The sequence below is a fragment of the Sitophilus oryzae genome, unplaced genomic scaffold (assembly GCF_002938485.1).
Source record: "Sitophilus oryzae breed Bouriz unplaced genomic scaffold, Soryzae_2.0 scaffold_1297_pilon_pilon, whole genome shotgun sequence".
Classification (NCBI taxonomy): Eukaryota; Metazoa; Arthropoda; class Insecta; order Coleoptera; family Curculionidae; genus Sitophilus; species Sitophilus oryzae.
This window is the reverse complement of record NW_022145945.1, coordinates 7,195,549-7,220,127: the sequence shown is the minus strand read 5'-3', so window position 1 is coordinate 7,220,127 and position 24,579 is coordinate 7,195,549. Positions and strand designations below refer to the sequence as shown.

Sequence of the window (24,579 nt, the reverse complement as noted above, 5' to 3'; positions counted from 1 at the left end):
ATTCCCTCTTTTTTTTTCGTGTGTTTTTGTTTTTGTTTATGTATATAAAATCATTTTTTGTAGTCAGATAATACCATTGTTTTATGTCCTTATATTATTTCCTAAAATGTTTTATTTTTTTAAATTTATTTTGTTTGTTTATGCTTTTTTCTCATTTCTGTTTCGTGAAATAGTAATTTAATTCTTTAACCCTGACCGAAAGACTGCAAGAATTGGAATATTATTTCAAAATATCACAAATAAATACAAAATTCGTTTTATGCACTTGAAGTTAACGGTTTAAAGCTAAGATCTTTTATTATACAGTATGTCTCCGCGTCGTCTTTACAAGAGGAAACGCTTTTTTCAGAAAAATTCATTCTTCATAAAAGTTTTTGCTTATTTTAAAATGGTTTATCCCTTTTCAACTAGTCCAAATTTCCATACCGTATTAGAAATAAATAAATAAAATATAAAAATTTAGTTGATTTTTTTCTCAAAAGTTTCAAATATTAAAATGCGTTTCTATGGTAACTTCATTTCGTTTTCGGTCTATGGTAGATGATCTATGGATAGAGGATTATTATTAACTGTAATTAATGTCATATGTTTGGCTATTTTAAAATGTTAAAGAAGACTTTGATTATGAATTTTAAACTTTTTTTCCATAGCATTGGACTAATTAAATTTTGCCAAATAGGCCGTTTAAAAAATAGTACGTTAATCAAAATTAATAATAATGCTCTGTTAAAGAATGAAAACGAACTGATATTACCATAGAAACGCGTTTTGATTTTTGGAAGTTTTTTAGAAAAAATATAAATGGTATTAACTACTTTAGAATAAGAAATTTTTTTATAAAGAATTAATTTTTTTTAAAATGTCAGATAATAATAAAAACGTTTTTCCTGTCTAAAAACCAGAGATGTAGACTGTATACATGTTACAATAAATTTAAAACAAATCAAAACAAGCTTACTTGAGGTGGATAATAACTAGGCAAGATGTGCACAGCTTCTTTGTATGCGGCTACAGCTCTTGGTAATCTTCCTTGGTCACTGTACAAAGCACCCAACTGTAGCAAAGCTGATATTCTAGCGGACTCGTGTTCACGGCGATCACGTAAGCCAGTGCCGTCTAGTTTAGATCCTTGTCTCAGTATTGTTATAGCTTCTTGACACCTTCCGGCAGCAATCAGAGCAGTACCCATGTTGACATAAGCCACTGAAACAAAATAAAATATGATATTGTTCTATATACTCTTTCTAACAAATATTACTATATTATATATGTAGATATGTCTTTATAATATACCGCAAGTATATGAATATTTACGAATGAAATCGGTTATGCTTTAACAAACTGCGTTTCCCTTGCTGTTACCTTGTTGTCAGACTGTATTTAACCCTTTATATGGTAGTACTAATTAATTTTTAGTTTGATCAAATCGACCTCAAAAATATATAAACTAGCACTAAGGGAGCATATTTTCTTAATAACATTTTTAAAAAAGTTAACAAAAAAATTAATTCTTCAACCAGAGACTGTTAAAGCAAACAGTTAATATGTAATTATCTAATGTATATAATGTATAAACTGTATGTATCATCCAAGGTCAGAAAAGAGAGTAAGTTCATTTTGATTATCTCTGTTAGCTCTCTAGCAAAAATATGCCCATATCAAGTAAATCAAATTTTGTTTGTCGAGAAACTCGCATCCTATGAGAAAAGATAGAAAATATTCAGAATATGTTAACGATTTTAGAAAATATCATCCGAGCCGTAAGTTTGGTGCACTAAATAAAAAGAAATAAATGTCGCAGATACATTTGTTTCTCTATTTTAAAATTTTTATGGCACAAAATTTGCATTGAAAATGCTTAGACGAAAATTATTACCTATATGATACACAGCGAACTCAGTGTCACCAATGCACACTGGTCGAATATTCAACCGCTTATACGTTAACTTTTCGCGCCAATTCGGTCAACGTTTAGATATCACGGTCGATTTAGCGACCATCAATAAAGGGTTAAAGTATTCAAATTAATCAAGATTATCAGCTCATGTAACTACATATGATGATCCTGTAAGACTGTGCCAACTTTGAGATAATCCCAAACTGTTTTAAACTAACAAATACCGTATGATCGATAAAAAACGGCGTCCAGTTGGCTTGGAAATGACGATCGATGACATTTCCCATATAATTTTACATATAAAATGACAGCGATCTACATTTCATAGCCATCGCTGACGCCGTTTTTATTCGATCATACGGTACATCAACAAATAACGCTTTATTGTACAAAAATCCAAAATAGCTTCATCGACAAAACATTTACAAAACAAACAAAAGCACAAAAAATATACAAATAATAAAAAATATACAATACAAATCATTCAATTCAAAAAAATTTAAGTCATTAAAATTACAAATAGAACATACATGGACAATTACAGAATACAAAAAAGGCCTATCAATAAAATTTTAAAATAGGAAAATTGTAAATGGATATAATTTTAAAAGTTATAAAATATTAAGTACTCGACCTTTGACCAGTGTGTGAGATGATCAAAATTTTAAAATTCAAAATTGTTCATGATTAAACATCAACAAAAAATCGTTTACCGCATATAGGGCTCTCTCCAGTAAGTATGATTTCAGAGCTTTGCGAAATACGGGAATTATATTTATACGGATATTAAAAGGCAGATGATTGTATATTTTTTTGGCATTTTACAGTATTGAGCCTTTAACTATTTCTGAGCTCGGGGATGGCAGATAAAGATCGTGCTCCGCATTCCTAAATGGATAGTTATGAGATGGCCTTTCGGGAATAGCAGATATTTGCTTGCGCATTAAGCAAACGGATTCAAAAATGAATAAAGCAGGAAGAGTCAGTATTTTAAAAATTTTAAAGAAATTCTGGCAGTGAGTTCTACTGTTCAGTCCCAATAAATATTGAACTGCTCTCTTTTGAAGTTTGAAAATACCATTAAATTTTGTTGCGCAGCAAGTACCCCAGAATGAAAGGGCATAACGAAGATGTGACTCAAAAAGGGCATAATAGGCTATTCTAGAGGTTGATAAGTTAAGTTCCTTAGAAACTGATCTTAGCGCAAAACAGGCAGCGCTTAGTTTCTTTGACAAAGCTTCGATGTGCAAGTCCCATTTTAACGAGTTGTCTACAACAAGTCGTAAGAATTTCACAGAGTCCACGACGTCAAAAAAAACTATGTCTATTTATAAAAAAAATTCGGAAAATTGTTGTTTGTCCCTTTTTGGTGGAATTTCCATCAGTCCAAAACAAATAATACCCGAATAAAAGCTGACCGAAATACCGAAATACAGAAATAAATTATTTTTTATCGCTGTCTGTTCCACAACGCTTGTTTATTTAAATAAAACAGTAACTCTGCTATATTTTTACCCTTTGCATATTCCATACATGTAAATGTTTGGCGCAAAATGTCGACAATGTTAGTTTCGGCCATTCGCTGAATCAAACAAATATAACGAACGTTTTATTTGTCCCGTTCTGCATATAAATAGAGCATTAATATTAATACGTAAAAGTGATAATAAATAATGCGCGATGCCGTCATTTTATAAAATGGCGTAGTGGTGGAGAATGAAAAGGACAGAGAGAAATTTTGTAGTTCTCTATGGTAACTTTTATTTAAATATATAGTATTTATTCACACAATATTTGTATTAACAGCCTTTTAGGATCTAACGTTGTTACTAATCTTAATGTATATTTTCTTGTTTCTATCTAGATAAAAAATTAAGATAATTTTGTAAGAATATGTCTACAATTGATTATAATATACAGCGATATTTTACAAATCTAACTCTTGGTTGAATTTGAAAAGATTAGCAGGGGAAGACTTTCAAACAATTAATACCTGGTTTTTCAAAAACAAATTAACATTAAACTATGACAAAACCAAATTTATATCCTTCTCTATTTATAAAAATAATGAACCAGATTGGGACAGATTACAAATAACCAATAATAATGTAATACCGGAATGTGATTTTATAAAATATTTAGGGGTTACAATCGACAAACATCTTAAATGGAATATTCATATTAATAATGTAAATAAAAAATTGCGAGGATTGTTGCCGAAATTTAATTATTTGAAAAGTTTTTTGGACGTCAAACAGCTTAGAATCCTATACTCATCCCTTGTACAATCTCATTTGACATATGGAATTCTTGGGTGGGGTGATGCGGCTGAATGTCATTTAAAGGGCTTGTTGAAATGATAATGATAATGATGATGAAATAAAAAACTGTTCGAATTATTTGGATCTTAGTTTTTTGCTTTTTTAAAATGCTATCACTGTTCACCTATTTATTGGTTAGTAGCAGATCATAGTTAGCTATAACTACATAATATATAAAAAAGCCATAACTACATAAATAGTTATAACACACGCTTTTCTTCATTTTAAAAATTTATATTTACAATTTTTGTTTATTTTAATTTACAAAGTTTAGATGTGACAGTTTCACATTACTGAGAGCAGCGACGATTGAACTTGTTGCCATAGCTAACTAAGTGAAATTGTTTAAAAATGATAAAAATTAGCTTTACCTCAGTAATTTTTCGAAAGAAACATATTATAGCTTATATCCCTGAAAAGTTTTAAAAAAGGCGCGTTTTATGAAGTCATGGCGAACTATGGTTTCCATTAAAAAAAAACATATATTTGTGTCATATGTCAAAAATGGCAGGCTTTAGAAAAAAAAACGGAGGACACAGTCTCATTATCTACAAATTTCATCTGAAAACTTTTTATCTAAAATAAATTATAATGGAATTAGGGACAATTTTTGAAACAGCCAAAATTTGTTTTTTTTTTCGAAATATCTAGTAAGCCATAAACTTTTTCAAAAATCTGAAAGGCGCATGTTTATGACTCCACAAAACTGCAATTCTTTCCCCATTTAACCGACTCTCTATCTCCAGTAGTTTCCGAGATACCCATAAAGAACATCGTAGGAAACTCACCCTGTATAGAAATTACATATAAACAGAAAAATGTTAGTATACTGCCCATTAATTGGATTCTACCTATCTAGGCGTTTTATTAGAAACAAATAAACTGTCTTTGAAATTCTTATATATCTAGTATCCTTGGTGAGATTGTCGGTTGCTACGCGTGGAGCCATAACGAACCCCATTCATCAAGGCTGTCATCTGCGCCGAAGGCGGTCGCCTGCGTTCTAATTATGACGCTGCCCTTCACCGCTGTCATCACAATAAACCCTCTGATTTTCCTTGCACACGTTGCCACCCCTTTAAAACCCGAACATTTTTACCACTTTTTTCTATCTTGTCTTGAATAAGTGCAAATGAACGCTGGACAACAAACAAAAAATGTAATACAGGGTGGGCCACTGAAAACTTACAATGGCTATAATTTTTAAACCAAAAAAGATATAAAAAAATACCGTTTTTATAATATCGATATGACGTATTTTTTAACCACTCCGACCTACCCCTTAGGCGGCACCCCTACTCACTTGAACATCTTAAATGCCGACACCCCACTTGTGGCGCCTTTTTGGAAAGCCCATGAAAAATGCTAAACAATGATCATAAAGTTTTTAGGGTAAAATTGAAAAACTACCCTTTACACGACAAATTAGGTGGACATTAATAAAAAAAAGTGATTTTTCCAGCTAGATAGGGAAATGAAGTATTTTTCAAACCACCCCAACCCACCTCTTGGTGCCACCCCCTCACTTCTAATCTAATCAATGCAATTTTGAAACAATTGCCATTTTAAAGCTAAAAATAAAAAATGTAGATATCTTTGCGTTTTTGCACTGTCTTCTATCGATTTTCAATCGTTTGCAAATTTGGTGGTATTTTAAGCCTTTATTTGATTCGCTTATTTGAAAAAAAAATGGTTTATACTGTGGAAGAAAGAATTCAAATAGTTTTTCTTTATGGTGCTGAAGGAATGTGCTATTTGAGAACGGCCCGTGCTTTCAATGAGAGAAATCCGGACAAAAACGTTTATGTTAGAGATTTGATTCTAAAGTTTCAAGAAACTGGATCGGTCAAAAAAAAAAGGACATGACCCAGGGTACTGAATGAAGAAATGCAGATGGAAGTTTTTGGTAAGGTATCAGTCAATCCAGAAGCATCAGCATGCCAGTCGAGATGCAAGACCTTGTCGTTGGTTGGGAAGCTCCTGGTCAGGTGCTGGGGGGAATCCCCTCTAGCACTTGGCTTGGTCTAAGAAGCATCTCACTCATCGTCTTGTCCCTGACTCTAGTGTCGTGGCCAGGGAATTGCACCAAGACATATAACGATACCGGGCGGGGCTACGGACAGCCTCAACCTTGGGGCACCGGGGGCACCCCATTGTATTTACCCCTTACTTTTACATGCGGGGCTCTGTAGAAGTGGACCGACTGTCCCTAGCGACTCATAGGAACACTATGAGATCTGGTAATAATAGTAATAAAAACATCACCGGTGAAGCTGTGGGGAAATCCCCTAGCGACACTGGGAACAGTAACAATGAAAGTTCAAAGGGGCAAAACCAAAGAGAACTACAGGAGAGGCGGCTGACACTTGCGTGAGACCATCCTCCGCAAGTGGCATACAAGCTACCACCTCCTCCAAGGGTCGGGAGCCTACCTCCTACCTCTAAACCGAACAGGCGATACAAGTTACCGTTTCGTCTACCCGGCCTGGGTCGTAGCTCCGCGACTGTGAGGGACGGGTCTCCGTAGGAAGTCCTGAGACTGTATGATGAGTTATAACTCAAGAAAGGGGGACACAATAGATCTCTAAGATCGCAGAGATTAACCCCCCTCCCACTTATTCTAAATTCTAATTCTAAATCAACATGCCAGTTGGCATCAATCACAGGTATACCTCGAACATCTGTCGGAAGAGTATTGAAAATGCACAAATTCCATCCCTACAAAATGAAGATTCTGCAGGAACTTGGCGGCGACGATACCGATAAAAGGATTCAGTTCTGTGAACTAATGACGGAGGAAATTCGAAGGGAACTTTCACTCCCTAAAAATATTTGTTTTAGTGATGAGTGCTCATTTTTTTTAACGCAAATGTGAATAAGCAGAACTGCAGATACTGGAGCGATGAGAATCCGCATATTGTTGTTGACGGACACACTCAACATCCCCAAAAGCTGAATGTTTGGTGTGGAATACTAGGCGATAAAATTATAGGTCCATTTTTCATCGACTGAAATTTGACTTGTGATGCTTATGTGGAAGTGCTGAACAATTTGATAGAGTAACCAAACCATCGTAAATGAGGTTGAAAATCAAAGAAATTTTAAAGGAATAATAAATAATAAAATTAACTCTTGCTATGATGCAATAATGCAATAAAAAATGGGGGTACCCATTTAAATTAAGAAAGTTGCTATCAACTTCCGGTATTTCCGAAAATGCCGCCATATTCAAATCGTTTTCAGTCCATAGATCTCGTTGCAAGACAACGGCGCGACGTGCAAAAATCTCCGATCTAGATATCGTAGTTCTCTAGAAACTTCATGGCACGCTCAGCCTGGGACACCCTGTATATTAATAAGATCTAAAATATATTAAGTTTACGATCTAAAATATATTCTCACTCTGTAAAATTAATAACGAAAACAAAAAAGACAGAACATAACTTCGCCAAGTCGACGACTACGGCAAAAAGTAAACAAAATCCGCGAATCTCGTCGGCAGTTTATAATTCCAGATAAAATATCTTAAATTAATAACAGAACCCGACCACCGTCAGCCGTCTTTGGCGTAACCGAGGAAGTAATAAAAGCTTAACTGCCGTCGGGGGGCGGGTGGGGAGACGAAACGGGGGCGGGGGGGATAGACGTCTAGAAAGCTTAAACCGTTAAATATTGATGTTTTATAAGGTTTCGGCGCAATATTAAACGAAAATCTGGGCCGGGGGAGGTGCGCAGGAGTCCACGACGTTTAATATCGCTGATGGGGGATGCTGCGAGGGGAAGGGGGGTAAGTCGGTTGGAGGGGGGAAACCGCAAATCCAATATATATCGTTCAGGTGTCACGAGCACACGTTTCTGAGAGTTCGGACTTTATGTTGAGCAGTTTTGGCACTAATGCACTTTACTAAAATCTTAGTAGTTATTCGATTAAAGAAGAACATGATTTGATGTATTATATTTTTACACAAAAGTTGTAATTGTCCAAATGGAAAGGTGCATTTATTTCGGTCAGTGGAATAGTTACAAAATTCTGTAATGCCCATTCAAAATATTCCAGAATGTTATTATATACACGGAGATTTTTGAAGTGAAACTTCTTTACGCATGTTAGGAGTAAAAATTCAATGCCGTGACACTCACGGCAGCGAGACGCGCGAGAGGGATAGTGATAGTGGCAGCGTCGGGGTAGATCTATCCCTTTGTACAACAATTTGATCCCGCTATCTCCTGATAATCTATCCCGATGAAAAATAAGGTTATGGCAGCACTGGATAGCGATCTGTGCCAAACGCGGTTACGAAAATCACTATAATTAACTTGATATTGTACCAACCTTGTATGCTAGAATGTAAATTTTCATGCATATTTTCATCGATATAGGTTTGTAGCTTCTGAATAACGGTCCAGGTAAAGTATCTAGCTCATTTGCCAGCTCGGAATTAGAATTTAGAGTTAGTAACTCGGATTTTCATTGGAGGACACTGTCATATTTATTTCAAACCAATAATCAACGAGAATATTCGTATAATTTTATAAAATTACTGTAAATCACTATAAATAATGAATTGTTTGTAATTGAACTGTAATTCTGTAATATTAATCCGGTAAATGATGGAGATAAATAATTGTATTAATTAAAATTTTATAATAAAATGAAACCATAGATAAATGAAACAAGTTTAGATTGGAAAGTGCCCATAAGGACAATGTAGAGACTATTTGGCGCTATTCTAGTAACGGTCGCGAGGTGGCTTTTTCCTGTCGAAAGTTTAAACTATCGAAAATTTCGTGTAGTATCGGGTGCGGTCGTGCGGACCCGACTGTAAATCGAAGCTCCTCCCCCTTTCCTCGTCTATGCTTGTATCATGGGTTGTCTATGCACATGGGCAGCGTGGGTTGTTGGCAGTATTAGTCGTAATAGATATATTACATTTTGGAGTAATCTATTACGCTATTACGCCGCGCCGATCAGATATCTATTACGTTTTCGACTTTTCGGATTTGTGATAAAATTTCTTGCTTACAAAGAACAAAAGATAAAAATAATATATTTTATTGAAGCCTATTAATAAGCCCATTAAACAATTTAGGAGTTTAGCGCCATCATCCGTTGTTGCAGTGAAGAAACGCCTTTAGATTTAGATTATCAATAATACAGAAAACTACTTAAAACACGATCTTCAAATGTCGAAATCTCAGATTTTAAAAATCCTATATTATATATTATTTTTTATTAACAATACATACTATTTTATAATAATTCTAATTATTGGTGCTTAAGTTTCCAAATTATTAAAATATTTCTGTGCTTCTGCAAAGTAAAATAAAGCCGATTTTCAAACAAACCTATAAAATCTATTACAAAATTTCGAATTCTATTACTTATCTATTACGAAACTACAACGACATCTATTTCTAAAAAAAAATTCGTTAACAACACTGCGTCTAGGTCGAAATAGAATATCCCTAGACGTATTCGTTTTATATATTTTCAAGTGAATAGACAAAACTTACTCCTTTATCATGTGACGAATAACTTAAAACCAACGGAAGTATCACGTGACAAACGACAGGTAATGTTTTCATCTTTTTTCCTCCTTATAAACAGGGCTGCTTTTGTGAAAGTATATGCAGTGAAATGGAACAATTTGTTGGCGGGAATTTTTATGTAATGGCGGGAAAAGCTGCATCCTATGGCCAGAATCTGTTGATTCGTTAAATTAAACGCTTGTGCTCTGAAAGCGATTTGAAATTTATACCAAATTTTATACTTTGTATTCACTATTGATTGATATTAATTCTATATTTATTATATATTATTACATTTAACATTTCATTATTTAATTTATTTAAAGAGAATTTAGGTAGGTTGCTAGTTAATGGTAAGTTAACAATATGGAGAATAGGAATAGAAACCGCAATGAAACTGTTTTCCATGATGGCTTTATGTATTACACAAGCAAGAGAAGTAATGGAATAAGGTAAAAAAGTTCAAATTGTTTTAATATTGTTTTATAGCAGGTAAGCTCAAAAATTGGCATGTTGATCCTTGAAATTGCCAATGTTGCATGTTTAAAATTTTCAAATCTTTTTAATCATGCTGAGAACGAAATATAGTAGATCTTCGCTTCGATTCAAATTTTCATTCTTCCTCACCTTTAACATCGCCGTGGTATCTGTACATTCTGTTTAAAATAAATTATAATTTTCAGCCTTCGCGCGCCAAAACCAAAACGTCAATAACATTTCAATTAAATGTCATATTTGGAATGCCGGGTTTATACAACAAATCATAATCATAAACATAAAAGCAGGGCCGCCTCTACCATGTGTGCAAAGTGTGAGGTGCACACGGGCGGCCAAAACAGACACCACTATTTTTTTTTCTTAAATATAAATAACAAAAAAATTAAATAAAAAATAATGATTTTATTTTTCCTAATAAAATTAATATTAAATATTTTATGACCTCATTATTAAAACAAAAAATACCAGGGTCTCATGTAAAAATCAAAAATTATAAAAAATTTATAGGGGTGAGCCACTTTTGAGACGCACTTGGTACACATAATATTATGTAGGTATGGCAAAAAAAACTATGCCATTTTTATACATTTCGTTAAAAATAAGGGGGCGGCAAATATTGAGTTGCACACGGGCGCCTAACACATTAGCAGCGGCCCTGCATAAAAGTTAAAACAACTATTTCAAAAACGAGCGTTTATACATTACAGTGTTATTTTTTATACAATCGTATTCTTATAACCAAAACCAGTAATTTAGATCTGCTTAATAAACGAAATACATTTAAAAAAATCCTATCAAATAATATTGAATTTTAGACAAATAAACAAGAATATTATTAGGATTCAATATAATCTAATTGTTTTTTAATATTTCAAATAATGTTTAATTTATTAACGGTTTGCCTTGCTGCATGGAATTAATTGACAAAATGGTGAAGGAATATATATATATATATATATATATATATATATATATATATATATATATATATATATATATATATATATATATATATATATATATATATATATATATATAATTCTACATAAAGAAATAGTCATAAAGAATAAAGAGAAAATAATATAATAATTATAATAAATAATTAAAATCTAATCAGACCCTTTTTATATCAGACCTAATGGCCAAATTTTTTAGATATGTCAGATGTACCAAGTATCCACAGACAAGATGCCAGGCAACAGGAACGGTTGATGAGAATGGATTATTTACCGTAAAAAAAGGACATCACAATCACCACGCTATGGACGATCAAATTGAAGGGAGGAATTTTAAAAGGATTTTGATGGAAGCTTGTTTTAGAGAAAAGGGAGATTTAAAAAGCATATATGATAGACTTGCTATGGGGTAAATAAACTAAACATTACACTTCTATATATTTCATGTTGGTATATTAATGAATTTTAATTATTTATTAGGAATGTGGAAGGTGCCTTGGTCGTCCCGTACAATTCAGTGCGTAGCTCTATGCAGAGGTGGAGAAGGTCAACGAGACCTCGTATTCCTGTGGACTTGGAAGATTTGTCGAGAGTTCTCGAAACGGGTGAGTGGCCTAGATACAGTCAGTGTAATGAGGGTTTGTTTTTTTCAGGTTTAGTGAGGGCTGATGGACATTCAGCACTTATATTCGGAAATGAGCAATTCGTAGGAAACTTTAGGGAGTCCCAATATACCTTCATCGATGGGACTTTTAAGGCTGTGCCAAGAAGACCAGGATTTTCCCAGATTCTTACGATTTTTGCTATATGCATGGATCATGTAAGTTAAAAAAAGTTTTAAAATACAAGTTTTTAAAAAATTATCCCACTTTTAACCTGCTGTTTATTTAGGCTTTTCCCATTTTTCACATTTTCATGGAAAGGAGAACAAGACCATTATATGATGCCATTTTCACATATTTGTCAGGAACATTCGACGGGTTCAGAAATAAAACAATTATAACGGACTATGAAAGTGCTCTTGTTGCATCCCTGAGAGCGCTTTACCCAGACGCATCACTAAAAGGATGCTTTTTTCACTTCTGTCAGGTAAGAAGTTATATCTTAATTTATATATTTTTGAAGTTTAAAAGAGAATTGAAGGGCTTATTGTAATAATAACATATGCCACAAATCCACAATTCCGAATTATTTAGACTTTGCAGTTTTGAAAAAATGTGTAAATTTAACTATTAATAAATATAAATTTGAAGACCTTTTATATAGAGTTAGTTCAGTTTAACTTGCTAGGTATTTATCTAACAAATTTGATGGATAAAAGGCAAGAAAAATACTAGTTACTAGTTAATAACATTGATTTCTGGTTAAGTGGCTTATCATGTTATTACAATAAGCCCTTCAATTTAAAAATTAATTATCAAAATGGGTTTCGATGAAAGCCTGCCATATCAAATATAGTCTCTACATGAAATACTATTGTTACAGGCTTTACTACGACAAGCCAAGACACTAGGGGTTCTGCGTCAAATTCGAGGACATATTAATGGAAGAAAATTATTGCGGAAATATTATGCCTTGGCTCTTTTACCAGTGGCGATGGTCGAAGAGGCATTTAATTCTTTACAGGTTAGCTTTTTTGAAACCTACATTGCTTTTTTATTGTAGCACATGCATTTTATTTATAGGGAAACAATGGAGAACTGGACAATATATTTAGGGAATTCCACAATTACGTTAGGAGACAATGGATACAGCGGGACACACCAGGGCATTTCAGCGTATTTCGGCAACAACATCGGACGAACAATGTAATGGAGTCTTACCATAGAAGACTGAACAGTAGGCTAGTTCGACATCCAGGAATTTGGGATTTGATGGGTATGTATCTACATATATAAAATGCTAATGTTTAGATTAGAAAATTAGATTATAAAAATGCTCTAGAAAGTTGCTTTTTTTACTAAAAGATAGCTAATTGGCTCTAAAAACTGTCGCCGCCGGATTTTTTGTTTTTCATTTAATTAAAAAAAAATAAAAAGTATTTTTTCCTAATGTTGTGGCGGATGCGCCAGGCTTCAACTAGTCCTTTATATTATTTTTACTACTAACTATGGGTATATTTCATTTGCGTATTGATAAGAATATAAATCTAGTAACTAAACAGTTAACTTAATTAATAATGTATTATTATATTAAAACCTTTAAACAAGTTATATAAGGCACTACCCCTTTTGTTTCAGAAAATCTGATTGAGATTCAGAACATAGCCATACTGGAACTGGAACAATTGGAACGACAAGGACGAGTTTTTAGGGTTGCAACAAGAAATATTGTTTTCAACACCCGCCTAAATGAAGCATGGGACAAGCTAGAGGATGGTCGGTTTACCATAGGAGATTTCCTTAGGCATGCAGTTTACTTCGCCTAGTGGTTATGGCAATATTAAAAAAAAATATTTCTTTTATAGGCAAGCAGTTCACTTCGTGGCGAATTTGGATGAGTACCTAGAGGTCCAGCATGAAGAAGATGACGCTCCAGCAGATATACCTATTCCTGCTCCTCAAGCACAACCTGTGCTACCTCTCCATGTTCCTGTTCAAAATGACCCCCCTCCACTTATTTTCTTTCAGCCTCAAGGACTGCAAGGAGCTCCAGTACCTCAACCGAATGTCCCTCAACCACCTCCTTTGATTTTCAACGCTCCCCTAAACCTACCTGTACCTGAACATCCCCCTAACCCAGTTTTACAGCCACCTCCTTTAATTTTTTTCAACGCTCCTCCAAACCCACCTGAACCTGCACATCCCCCCAACCCAGTTTTACACCCGCCACCTTTAATTTTCCTCAACGCTCCTCCAAATCCACCTGCACCTGAGCATCCTCCAAATTTAGCTCCAATTCCTGATTATGATTTCCCTGAAGTCGACATGCTGTTCGATCAACTCACAGAAGAAGAAGATAGATTATTTGAAGAAAATCCTCGTCCTCAGCGTCGTAAGTATACTACTAGCTACTATATAATTATTTCTATATTATTGCCAACTATAATAATTATTATACGAACTGTTATTTTTGAAAGTAGTATAAGTCCATTTTTCCATGTATCGAGAAATTTAAGGTTTTACGTTTGAGTTGATTTAAAAATACGAATATTTTAAATTACCTCAAACTCAAAACCTTAATTTATTTGAGTGTGTTATTAACACTATACACCTTTTAAATTTAATTATGAAATAATAACTATTATTGTTCTTACAAAAAATAAAAAAATAAAGGACTTTTTTAATTCCAAATGGACTTATACCACTTTCAAAAAAAAAACAGCTCATTTAATATTAAAATAATATATTAACAACATAATGATATGTTGCGTTTAGACAATTTGAAAATATTATCTATAGCCTTTACTCATCGAAATGTTCCTGTATAAAATATGACATTGAAAGTTTTCTCACTTGTAAGTACAAAAATATTAAATATAAATTTTCCATAGTTACATTTTAAATGGTGCAATGGTTATGACTCTTTAATTGTAATTGGGATGAGGGTTTCACATGGTTTGTGGGTTCAATTTACATGTTATTATAGTAGTAGAGCAATTTAATAATCCTATTTCTTTAATAAGATTGGGAGCCAAGGATTCCAGCAGTGGCCTTTGAGGAAGATTCTATGGATTCTGTGCTTCGCTGCAATATTTGTTATTTAAATAAGGTTCAGTATGTAATGACAGATTGCGGACATGCATCTTGTACAACTTGTACTGACACCTTATTTAATGTACAAGCCAAATGTGGCATTTGCAGAATGGAGTTGCGAAAAGAACCGTGCCCTATATTTTTTAATTAGTTTTTTTTTAAATATAGGATTTTAATAATAGACAGGAACTGTTATATAGTCCCTTTTATCCTTTTATAATAATACTTGAATCGTTTTTTTATTATAAAAATCTTTTCTCAACATTCCATGTTGCACTTTAAACTATAGTTTGGTTAAATTTTATTGTCATCCAAAAGTAGGTTTAGGAGAGCGTTAAATTAACTTGACTTAGGTTGTTAATATTTTTACTTGGTGCTGGTTGTATAAACAGTCGCGAGCATAGAAAATGGGATACAATAATGTCCCTGTCAAAATATTTTATTAGGCATTTAAGAGTTTGAATAAATTTAAATTTGGATCCAAATCAATTAGCAGGAAAAAGCCTAATTGTACAAAAATTCTAACTATAAAAGCTGTCGGGTAGGTGTTCCAGTTTCAATGCGCACGACTGTACGTTATATGTTTGGTTTGGTTTATATAATTTATTAGTTAGTTAATACTAAATTTGTTTTTTAGCCTATATTGTATTAAATTTGGTGCTGGTTGTTTATAAAGTAACTTTAATGTATGTAAATGTTTTCTAATTAGATATGTGTAATAGTAATAGAATTCTAAATAATGTCTATACCTTTGTGGCGGGATCATTACTTGAAAAGGCTTCTGGTTTTTCTTTGATTTGCTAAGCATTTTTTGTTTGTCAGGCAAATTTGTTTCATTAGTAAAATATGTATCACTGACAAATTGCCGCAGTGGTGTTTACAATAAAAAATAACTTTTTTATTTTGTAGATTTTCTTCTAGTAACGAAAAACCTTGAAATCTTTTCAAGTAACATAATTATGTAATGGTTACTAATAAATATATTGATTATGTAAATATCTTTTAACAATGAATTAATTTGAATGTAACATTGAATTTTCATTTAGTTCTGATTGTTTTAAGATATTTTCATACTTTCTACTAGTTTCTGTCAAAATAAATTAATATTATTACATTATTTTTCAGAAGTAAAAAATTCGAACCTTACTATTTTTTTTTGTAAAAAACGTTAGATAGATATTTTTTTATGTTAGAACTTAATTGGGTATCAAAATGGGAGTATCTTAACTTGGTATTTGTTGTCTACTTAGTCTTAGTCTTTTTTAATTTATCAAATATAACGTTTTTTCTCTACATTATTGTTTTATTTCAATACCCTTAAGAGTTTGGATTGAACCAGGAAATAACAAATTTTATCATCTGTTTTGGGATTTGGTCGATTTATGGTGGAATTGCAAATTGTAATTAAAGACTGCTCCTTTCTGGTAACTAAAAAAAATGCCAGATTAATTACTGATTTAAATAATCTGGAACGATGATTTTGTTGAAGTACAGAAGTAGTCCATTAATTGCACTCGACTATATTTCAGAAACTATTTGACATAGAGAAAAAAGCATTTTATAAAACTCCCTCAACTTCAACGAATAAAGCTAAGCAGTATTTAAAATTTTTAGGCAAAACCGTAGAGGATAAAATAAAGAGCAAAACCAATTTTTTTAATAATAACTACATATTACAAAAACATGTTTTAACCACCCTGTATTTTATATAAAATAACTTTAACAATAGCTTATTTATAAAGAAAAACAAAATATTTATTTACATGGGAAGAATACTGTCTTGTTTATTAGCCTATTCCTCTACTAAATCACTGATGAAATGAACAATAAAATAAACTGTTGAGCATAAGAAGTAGGTAAAAATCGGTTGGATATAAAAAAGCATTAGTATTTTACACACTAATAAGTATTTCAATTCAACCAGTCACAATCACAAATCACAATAACTTCGAGTACACTAAAAAATACCAGCTGGTGAAGCTTCGAACTGTTAATATTCTTCACTCAGTCCTATTTTGAAAGTGAAGTAATATCATTATGACTTTGATTTATAAATAATGGTTTATGGTACATAATAGTCTCTGTTGATGTTGAAATTCTTTCAACAGCAGGTTGTGTATTACTAAACCCCCTCCAGGCAAGTACAGTGGACTGACACAAATCTCAGCTTCAGGTTTATATACCATTCATACCTTGATTTTTGACCTAAAAGAACCAATAAATATAGAAAAAATATTGGGAAAATGTGTATCATAAGACTTACTTTTGCTTTGAAAAGGATATGGCCTGTAACTTTGAGGCTTGCATGATCACTGACAAAATCTTGCCTTAAAATATATGAACAAACTCCAACCTTTTATATGCTTTTAATTACTGGAAATTGTAAGAACTAGTGGTAATCACTATGCAACTAATAATTTCCATGTTTCTTGTATCTTTTGAAACTCCTCTGGGAAGTCTGGGCTATTATTTGTGCTATTATTATGTATTTAATTATCTGAATAACAAAATTAGGAGCTTCTATTTTCTATGTTATTCACGAATGAATTTTTTGGTTTGTACCGATTCGACATTTTTAAGGTTTCAGGTTCTAATTTCGCAAGATAATCCCACATTTTAATGTATTTTAAGTTTATATTTTCACCAAAAACAAATTCCGTTGATGTTTGTTTACAGTTTAAAATACAAATTTTAGGTAACGTTTACAAGAGCCATGTGAGATTACTACTGATCGAGGGGAGGAGCCGAGATTCGATAACTTTCAATCGGGACCATTCGGTTTACCGTTCGCTTGCGTTCGGGTTTTCGATAACTTGGGCTTTCGAGAGTTTATGGTTCTCCCACGGTCGCGACCAGAAGCTTTTGATAATTTCGGTTCGGTTCGGCTTTTTCCGGAATTATGTTACTAAATATTATTTATTCAAATTTATTATTATTTTCTTTTAATTTTATAAATAAAATACAGTATGTTGCATATAAGAAACTTTATTTAATATAAGGACATGTATGTGAAATACCTATGAAACATTGGAAACCGACGTTATGCCACGATCCATGATGGTCCTTGCAGTTCACACTTCACAACACAATTTTTTAGTTTTTAATGCCACTTTTACACAATTATCACGCGTTTGAGTAAGTAAAATTTAAATTAAACTCACAAGATAGCAATAATTCCTTTGAGAATTGAGGCTTTAAACACTTTTCGGTATTTTTTCAATGAGAGCGGTTTAAATTTTGAAAGATTTAATAATTTTTGAAGATTCTGACTTTGACAAGAGAAAATTATTTATGTTATTGTTTGGGGCGGTTGTTTCTAGCAACCGCTATAGTAGCGCCAGATCGCGTACAACGGTCGCGACCCAAACCAATTATATATTTTGACGGGGTTTTCAATCAAATAGATTTATTTCCTTTTTCTATGAATGAAACTTTTGTTAACAACGAATAATGAATTGAATAATGTGACATCTGTCTGAAAAAGACTGCGATTTAGAGTGACAATTTGGTTATGTAAAATTTAGAGTGACAAATTTTGACTATGCAAAAGAAATGCTGGTTGCTTATTGGTAACATTAATTATTAAGCAATAGATCAAGAAAGAATAACTACCATTATTAATTCGGTACGACGAAGACCTTGAGCCGTTATTGCTGCGAGTGGTGGACATACACGCCATTAAAATTATTATTTTTATCAATAAAAGAATCTCTGAAATTTCAATAATAACTTTACTTAAAAATGTGTAGCTCATTAAAAGAATATAGATAATGAGACAATTCGAAAATTGAAATGTTAGGAATACATCTAAGATTACAGAAAAGTGTTTGTTTTTTATCCAAAATGCCCATCTCATTTTTTCCACAGGGTGATAATTTGTTGCTAAAAACAACGTTTTGATTTACCCTGGAATAAACCCACCTTACCAAAGAATATAAGCCATTAAAATAATAAAAAGTAATGCCAATAAATCTTCACGTTAATTCTATAAACATAAAAATCGGATTACAAAATATAATGTTATGAAACATCAAACTTAGTCAACTTTTTAAAGTGGCGTTAGGAATTTTGTCCCGGGGAGTATATATTAAAAAATTAGAGTATAATATGTAGATTAATATGAGGACGTACATTATGAAGATTAATAGAAATCTGCAATACGCTAGAAAATGTTTAATATTTACAGAGAAGCGAATTTCATCATCTTATTGTACTCTTAACTTACTATCTCATAAGTTCTATTTGCTCAACAAATAGAAGACAGAAGTTGGCGCTTTATCTGAAATATAGTTCTGCGTATACGGTTTCCAAAGTTGACACCAGGACCGGACACTAGGACAATATTCAAAAGGGAACGTTTCAGCTCAATTGTTTGCACTGCATACTTAAACACCAGAATAGAGGCAAGTTGTTACAAACGAACATGCACCAGTTTTAGAACAGATCGAAATACGAGAGAAGTTACTAAAGGATGTAAAATATAATGTGAGGAAAAAATGGCATCATGGTAGCTTTTGAACTTACGAGCTACAGTAAATTTTTTTGTCAAAATTTCTTTTATTAAAATCTATATCTACTGTTTGACCAGCGGATCTGAAGCTACGGAAGGAATGCGAGAAAAAAAAATCGATATTGCCACGTTTATCTATAAAATTGCAAAATTGCCAGACATGAACTATAAATTTAATATATTTTTATTATATATAATGTGTTCAGCATATATTCTGACGTATATTACTAAGGAATTTTAATGTAGTTCATATTGTTCGATATGTTTTATTTAATAACTTATTTCTTTCATTCTGTATAACCTGCTTATTATGAAAGTTGAAGATTTTTCATGGATATCATTGGCAAACCGGCATCGCCGCGCATGGCCGCCTATTCATCGAACATGATTGGCGAGATACGTCACAGGATTTGTTACCACGCGGTTGCCATGGTTTTTACGCCTTTCCTATTCGTTTGCTTTATCCCCAACTTCACGGTCTCTTCTGAAAAGAGTAGGAATATTGAATACTATTGAAATATCCAGTGGCGGTGTCATTCTTTTGATCATTATTACTTTATTTCATTATTTTATACCGGTTATCCTAAACTTTATTCCTATATTTTTCGTATATTTGATAGTTAAGTTGTGTTTTATTGTTTTGTTATCTTATAATGTTTTTCGTTCGTAGTTTTTAATTATTAATATCAAGTTTAATCGTATATTTGTGTTTTAAAATGAATAAATTTGTTAAGGGTAAGACGCTACATAGCCAGACAAGAGAAATAATAGCTAATTTATATAGGTAAGTAGAATAATAATAATATAATAATTAGAATATTAAAATTAAATATTGGCTAAAATGAAAAGCACACATTTTACCTAAATATTTTAGCTAAACTAAAATAAATACAAATAAACGTGGATGAAATCTCATTTGGTTTATTTCCTTGTGTTCATAATAGGGTTTGCGACGAAGAAGCTACAGAGAGTTCGCTTAAATTGCCGCTTAAACGTAAACTTGAGCGGATATCTCTTTATACCGGAGTTAGCGTATCGCCTATAAAACAATTCACACAGAAGATAAAAAAAGGCTGTAAACTAACCCCGATAAAATGATATCCAGCCCTGGAAAAAAACGACCACGCGAGACTGCTGTTGAAAAGCTCGACGACTTTTTCCAAGTGGTCAGGAACTTGATAAATAGATTTTATCTCGAATTCAAACTCGTCCCCACAATTATAAAATTTTTACAAAAATTGCAGGAAGAATCGAATTTTGCTTTGGCAGGGAAACGCTTAGGGGGGTATTAAAATCAAATGATTTTTTTTGGCGTAAATGTCAAAATAACAGATAAATATTAGTGGAGCGGCCCATTATATTGCAGAGAGAGATATAAATATATACGCGAAATTCGAAGATATAGCCAAGTATTATCTATTTGGATGAAACATATGGGTAGACAATGACCTAACCTTTAAAAAGTGCTGGCGGAGCGATACCATATCTGGTGTAATAGGCAATATTGGTGAGTAAAATTATGTTTTGTTTGCGCTTCCAAAGTTCGGTTGCAAAAATTTTTTGCTGGAAATAGTTATATCTAAAATTATGTATTATAGAAAAAAATATAGTTAGTACAGATATATAAATAAATATACCACAAGACTCAGTCTTGATCATCTGCTGATGGCAGACATGGTTAGCGAAACGTGCGTCCAGTGTAAAATTAAAAGTGTTTTGGTATATTGTACTGATTTCGTGTTTTATTTTGCTGTGTAACACCAAAGGTTCCAACCCCCAGCTGTAATTATTTCTTCTATTATATTGACAACACAATAATAAAATGATTCAAAATATTTAAGGGAGCTTTAATAAAAGCTTTTAGTGTTTATCTGCTAACTCAACAGTAACGATTCAAACAGCATAAAGTTTTTTGAAAAAAAATATTAATCGGAATATTATATTTATGATACACATTATTTTCATATAACAGCGTACGCCCATGCCTATTTTATGAATGAAATTGGGCGTGTTTTGTTTACAACTGCGTTCCCCTGCCGATACCCCGTAGCTACAGATCCGTTGGTCACACTATATACTAATATACAGGGTCCGGCAATAGTGCGTCGTGCATCTGTAGCTCCTAAAATAAAAAACTTGGGAATTTTCTTTAAGTGCAAACCTAAAGTATGTACTAGTATGTATTTTAGGAAAATATTTTAACTTCTATAGGGTGGCTCAAAAAAGTGTGAGTGGATCGAGATGATTTTTTTTAAATTCAACACCCTGTATATTATTGCATTTCTGGGTTCCTTTCAGATCGCTTTACATAATCCTAAGACATGAGTAAATATATTTCGATAATTTCAGAGATATTAATAAATAAATAAAAATTATATATTTTTCAGCCTTTCTTAAAAAAATTGTTAATAATACAAGAACTGTCCTGAAATCAAAACTATATTAGATATTTACTTTAGATGGTTTGTTCTTACTTTGCTATAAATATGGAATTCGTAAATCATACAGGATGTTCAAAATTCTACGCCAAACTTTCTAAAATATAAAATGATTTTTCTTTGTTTTTTTAAATGGAACATTTTCAATAGATGGAGAATTAAAAAATGAACATTTTTTGTATTTAGAGTATTTCAAAATTTTTAACGGTTTCGTAGATATTCCCGGGTTTGTATTTCATATGGCATTTTCCACAGTAAATTTTTATCAAAGCCACCCAATGATTTTTCTCTCGTATTTTGCCATTGAAAGCGCCATATGAAATAATACTGCGTGTATCCGGAAAACTATTAAAAATTTTGAAATACTTTAAATACAAAAAAATTTTATTTTTTAATTCTCAATCAAATAAAAAAATAATATACAGGGTGTTCCATTTAAAAAAACGAAGAAAAATTATTTTATATTTTTGAAAGTTTGGCGTAAAACATTGAACACCCTGTATGATTTACGATTACCATATTTATAGCAAAGTAAGAACAGACCATCTAAAATAAATATCTAATATAATTTTGATTTCAGAACAGTTCCTGTATTTTTAATATTTTTTTAAGAAGGGTTGAAAAATATATATTTTTGATTTATTTTTTAATATCTCTGAAACTATCGAAATAGATTTACTCATATCTTAGGATTATGTAAAGTGATCTGAAAGGAAGCCAAAAATGCAATAATATACAGGGTGTTCCATTTAAAAAAAATCACCCAGATTCACCCACACTTTTTTGAGCCACCCTAAAGAAGTTAAAATATTTTCCGGAAATACATCCTCATACATTCTTTAGGTATGGACTAAAACAAAATTCTCAAGTTTTTTATTCTAGGAGCTACAGATGCCCGACGCACTATTGCCGGACCCTGTATAAAATCCTTAAGTGACTGACATACTGATTAATCACGCGATCCTCCTCAAACCACTTAACGTAAGAAGCTCAATTTTAGCATACAGGTTGAATCTAGGATGTAGAGGTTCGATAAGACGGGATTTTTCGAAATTCCAGTTCTAAGAGGGTAAAACACCCCTCAAATATTACAATATTTTTTATTTAAAAAACGGCGAAGTTTACGAAAAAACGCTTAAACACGTATATTTTATTTTGTTTTTTTACATATTTTAAGATTTTTTAAAAATGTATACAGGGTGTTTCGAAAAATCTGGTCATTGATTAATCACGATCCTGCTTAAAGCGCTTGGCTTAAAAAGCTGATTTTGAAACAGATTGACTTTAGGGTGTAGAGGTTCGATAAGAAGGGATTTTTTGAAACTCGAATTCTAAGGGGGTGAAACTATCCCTCAAATATTAAAATATTTTTTATTTAAAAACCGGTGAGTTTTTCGGAAAAACTCTTAAACACGTATATTTTATTTTGTTGTTTTACATATTTTGAGATTTTTTATAAATTTATACAGGGTGTTTCATAAAATATGACCATTGAGTATATATCACGATTCTGCTTAAACTGCTTGACGTTTAAAGCTGATTTTTGGCAAATGGATTGACTGTGGAGTGTAGAGTGTGTAGAGGTTCGATAAGGAGGGGTTTCTCGAATCTCAAATTCCAAGAGGGTGAAAACGCCCCTCAAATATTACAATATGTGTTATTTAAAAAACGGTTAGTCTTTCGCGAAAACGCTTGGACGAGCATAATTTTTTTGTTTTTTTTAAATATTTTGAAATTTTTTAAAAAATCATAAAGGGTGTTCCAAAAAGTTGGGTAATTTCTGAACCACAATTCTGCTTAAACTGTTTGACGTTTTGGCAAACGGATTTTTCGAAAGTCAAATTCCAACGAGATGAAACTACCCCTCAAATATTACCAAGTTATATAATAATATCGCCATATTGTTTTTTCTCATGCTGACATAAATGTGAGAAAATGTTATCCAGTTTGTATGTTAATGGAAATTCTTGCTTTGCTTTATCATCACCATTACAAATGATTAATTCGACGCGGACGACGTTGCTGGTACACGCTAGTCTAAAAATGTGTCAAATATTAACGGTTAATATAGAAACGACGCAATTGGCGTAAATTCTCAATCTTTATTAAAACGGAAAAAAAGTTTTAAAGAAATAAATAATGAAGTTTCAAGTTGCAAAACCCGTCTTATCCCAAAAAAGTTGTTTCGAGATAATATACAAAAACTGTTTTAGCAAATGTTTGAAGCGTTATTTTACAACAAAAAAAACATGTCCATTGAGTGGAAACATTGTTTTGTAATTTGTTTTTCTAGAAATAAAATTTGGTATTCAATTTTTAAAGAGAAAAAACACAAAATTAATTCGGATATTGCGGGTTTTGCTACAGCAAGATATTTGCATCCTAAAATTAGATAAGGATTTGAAATGGTTAAAATGTCAGTAGTAACATTATACATTATAAATGCGAGATTTGCAACGATAATGACAATAAAAAGCAAATATAAGTGGATAAGACGGATTTAGCTACAGTAACGTAATTTGTAGTAAATTTTATATAGGAATAGGCGACTTTTGTCAGTTTGGGACTACGTTTATATAGATTTTAGGGCGAATATTTATTTAGCGCATGGCATATTAAGACAAAAAGTACGTATATGACAAAAAGAAAAAAAGTTACAAACGAACATTTAACAAATTTATATAATCTATTGATTCTGAAGTTTCCAATAGGAAATCTTCTGGTCTGCCATTATA

General features: G+C 32.2%; 2 protein-coding genes across 2 annotated transcripts in view; one reads left to right on the top strand and one right to left on the bottom strand.

Moving 5' to 3' along the window:
* The window catches only part of LOC115874673 (protein O-mannosyl-transferase TMTC2-like), a 603,898-nt gene that overhangs the window by 149,664 nt on the left and 429,655 nt on the right, over positions 1-24,579 (bottom strand). Inside the window, exon 8 of the mRNA XM_030889892.1 lies at positions 959-1,203. Within this exon, the coding sequence (XP_030745752.1) occupies positions 959-1,203 (245 nt within the window). The remainder of the gene's footprint in view (positions 1-958; positions 1,204-24,579) is intronic.
* LOC115874674 lies at positions 8,974-16,546 on the top strand. The gene is made up of 9 exons (XM_030889893.1): positions 8,974-10,199; positions 11,401-11,610; positions 11,682-12,021; positions 12,093-12,290; positions 12,687-12,827; positions 12,887-13,079; positions 13,442-13,607; positions 13,669-14,195; positions 14,827-16,546. The coding sequence occupies exons 1-9, from the start codon at positions 10,114-10,116 to the stop codon at positions 15,045-15,047; spliced, it is 2,082 nt and encodes a 693-aa protein (XP_030745753.1). The 5' UTR covers positions 8,974-10,113; the 3' UTR covers positions 15,048-16,546.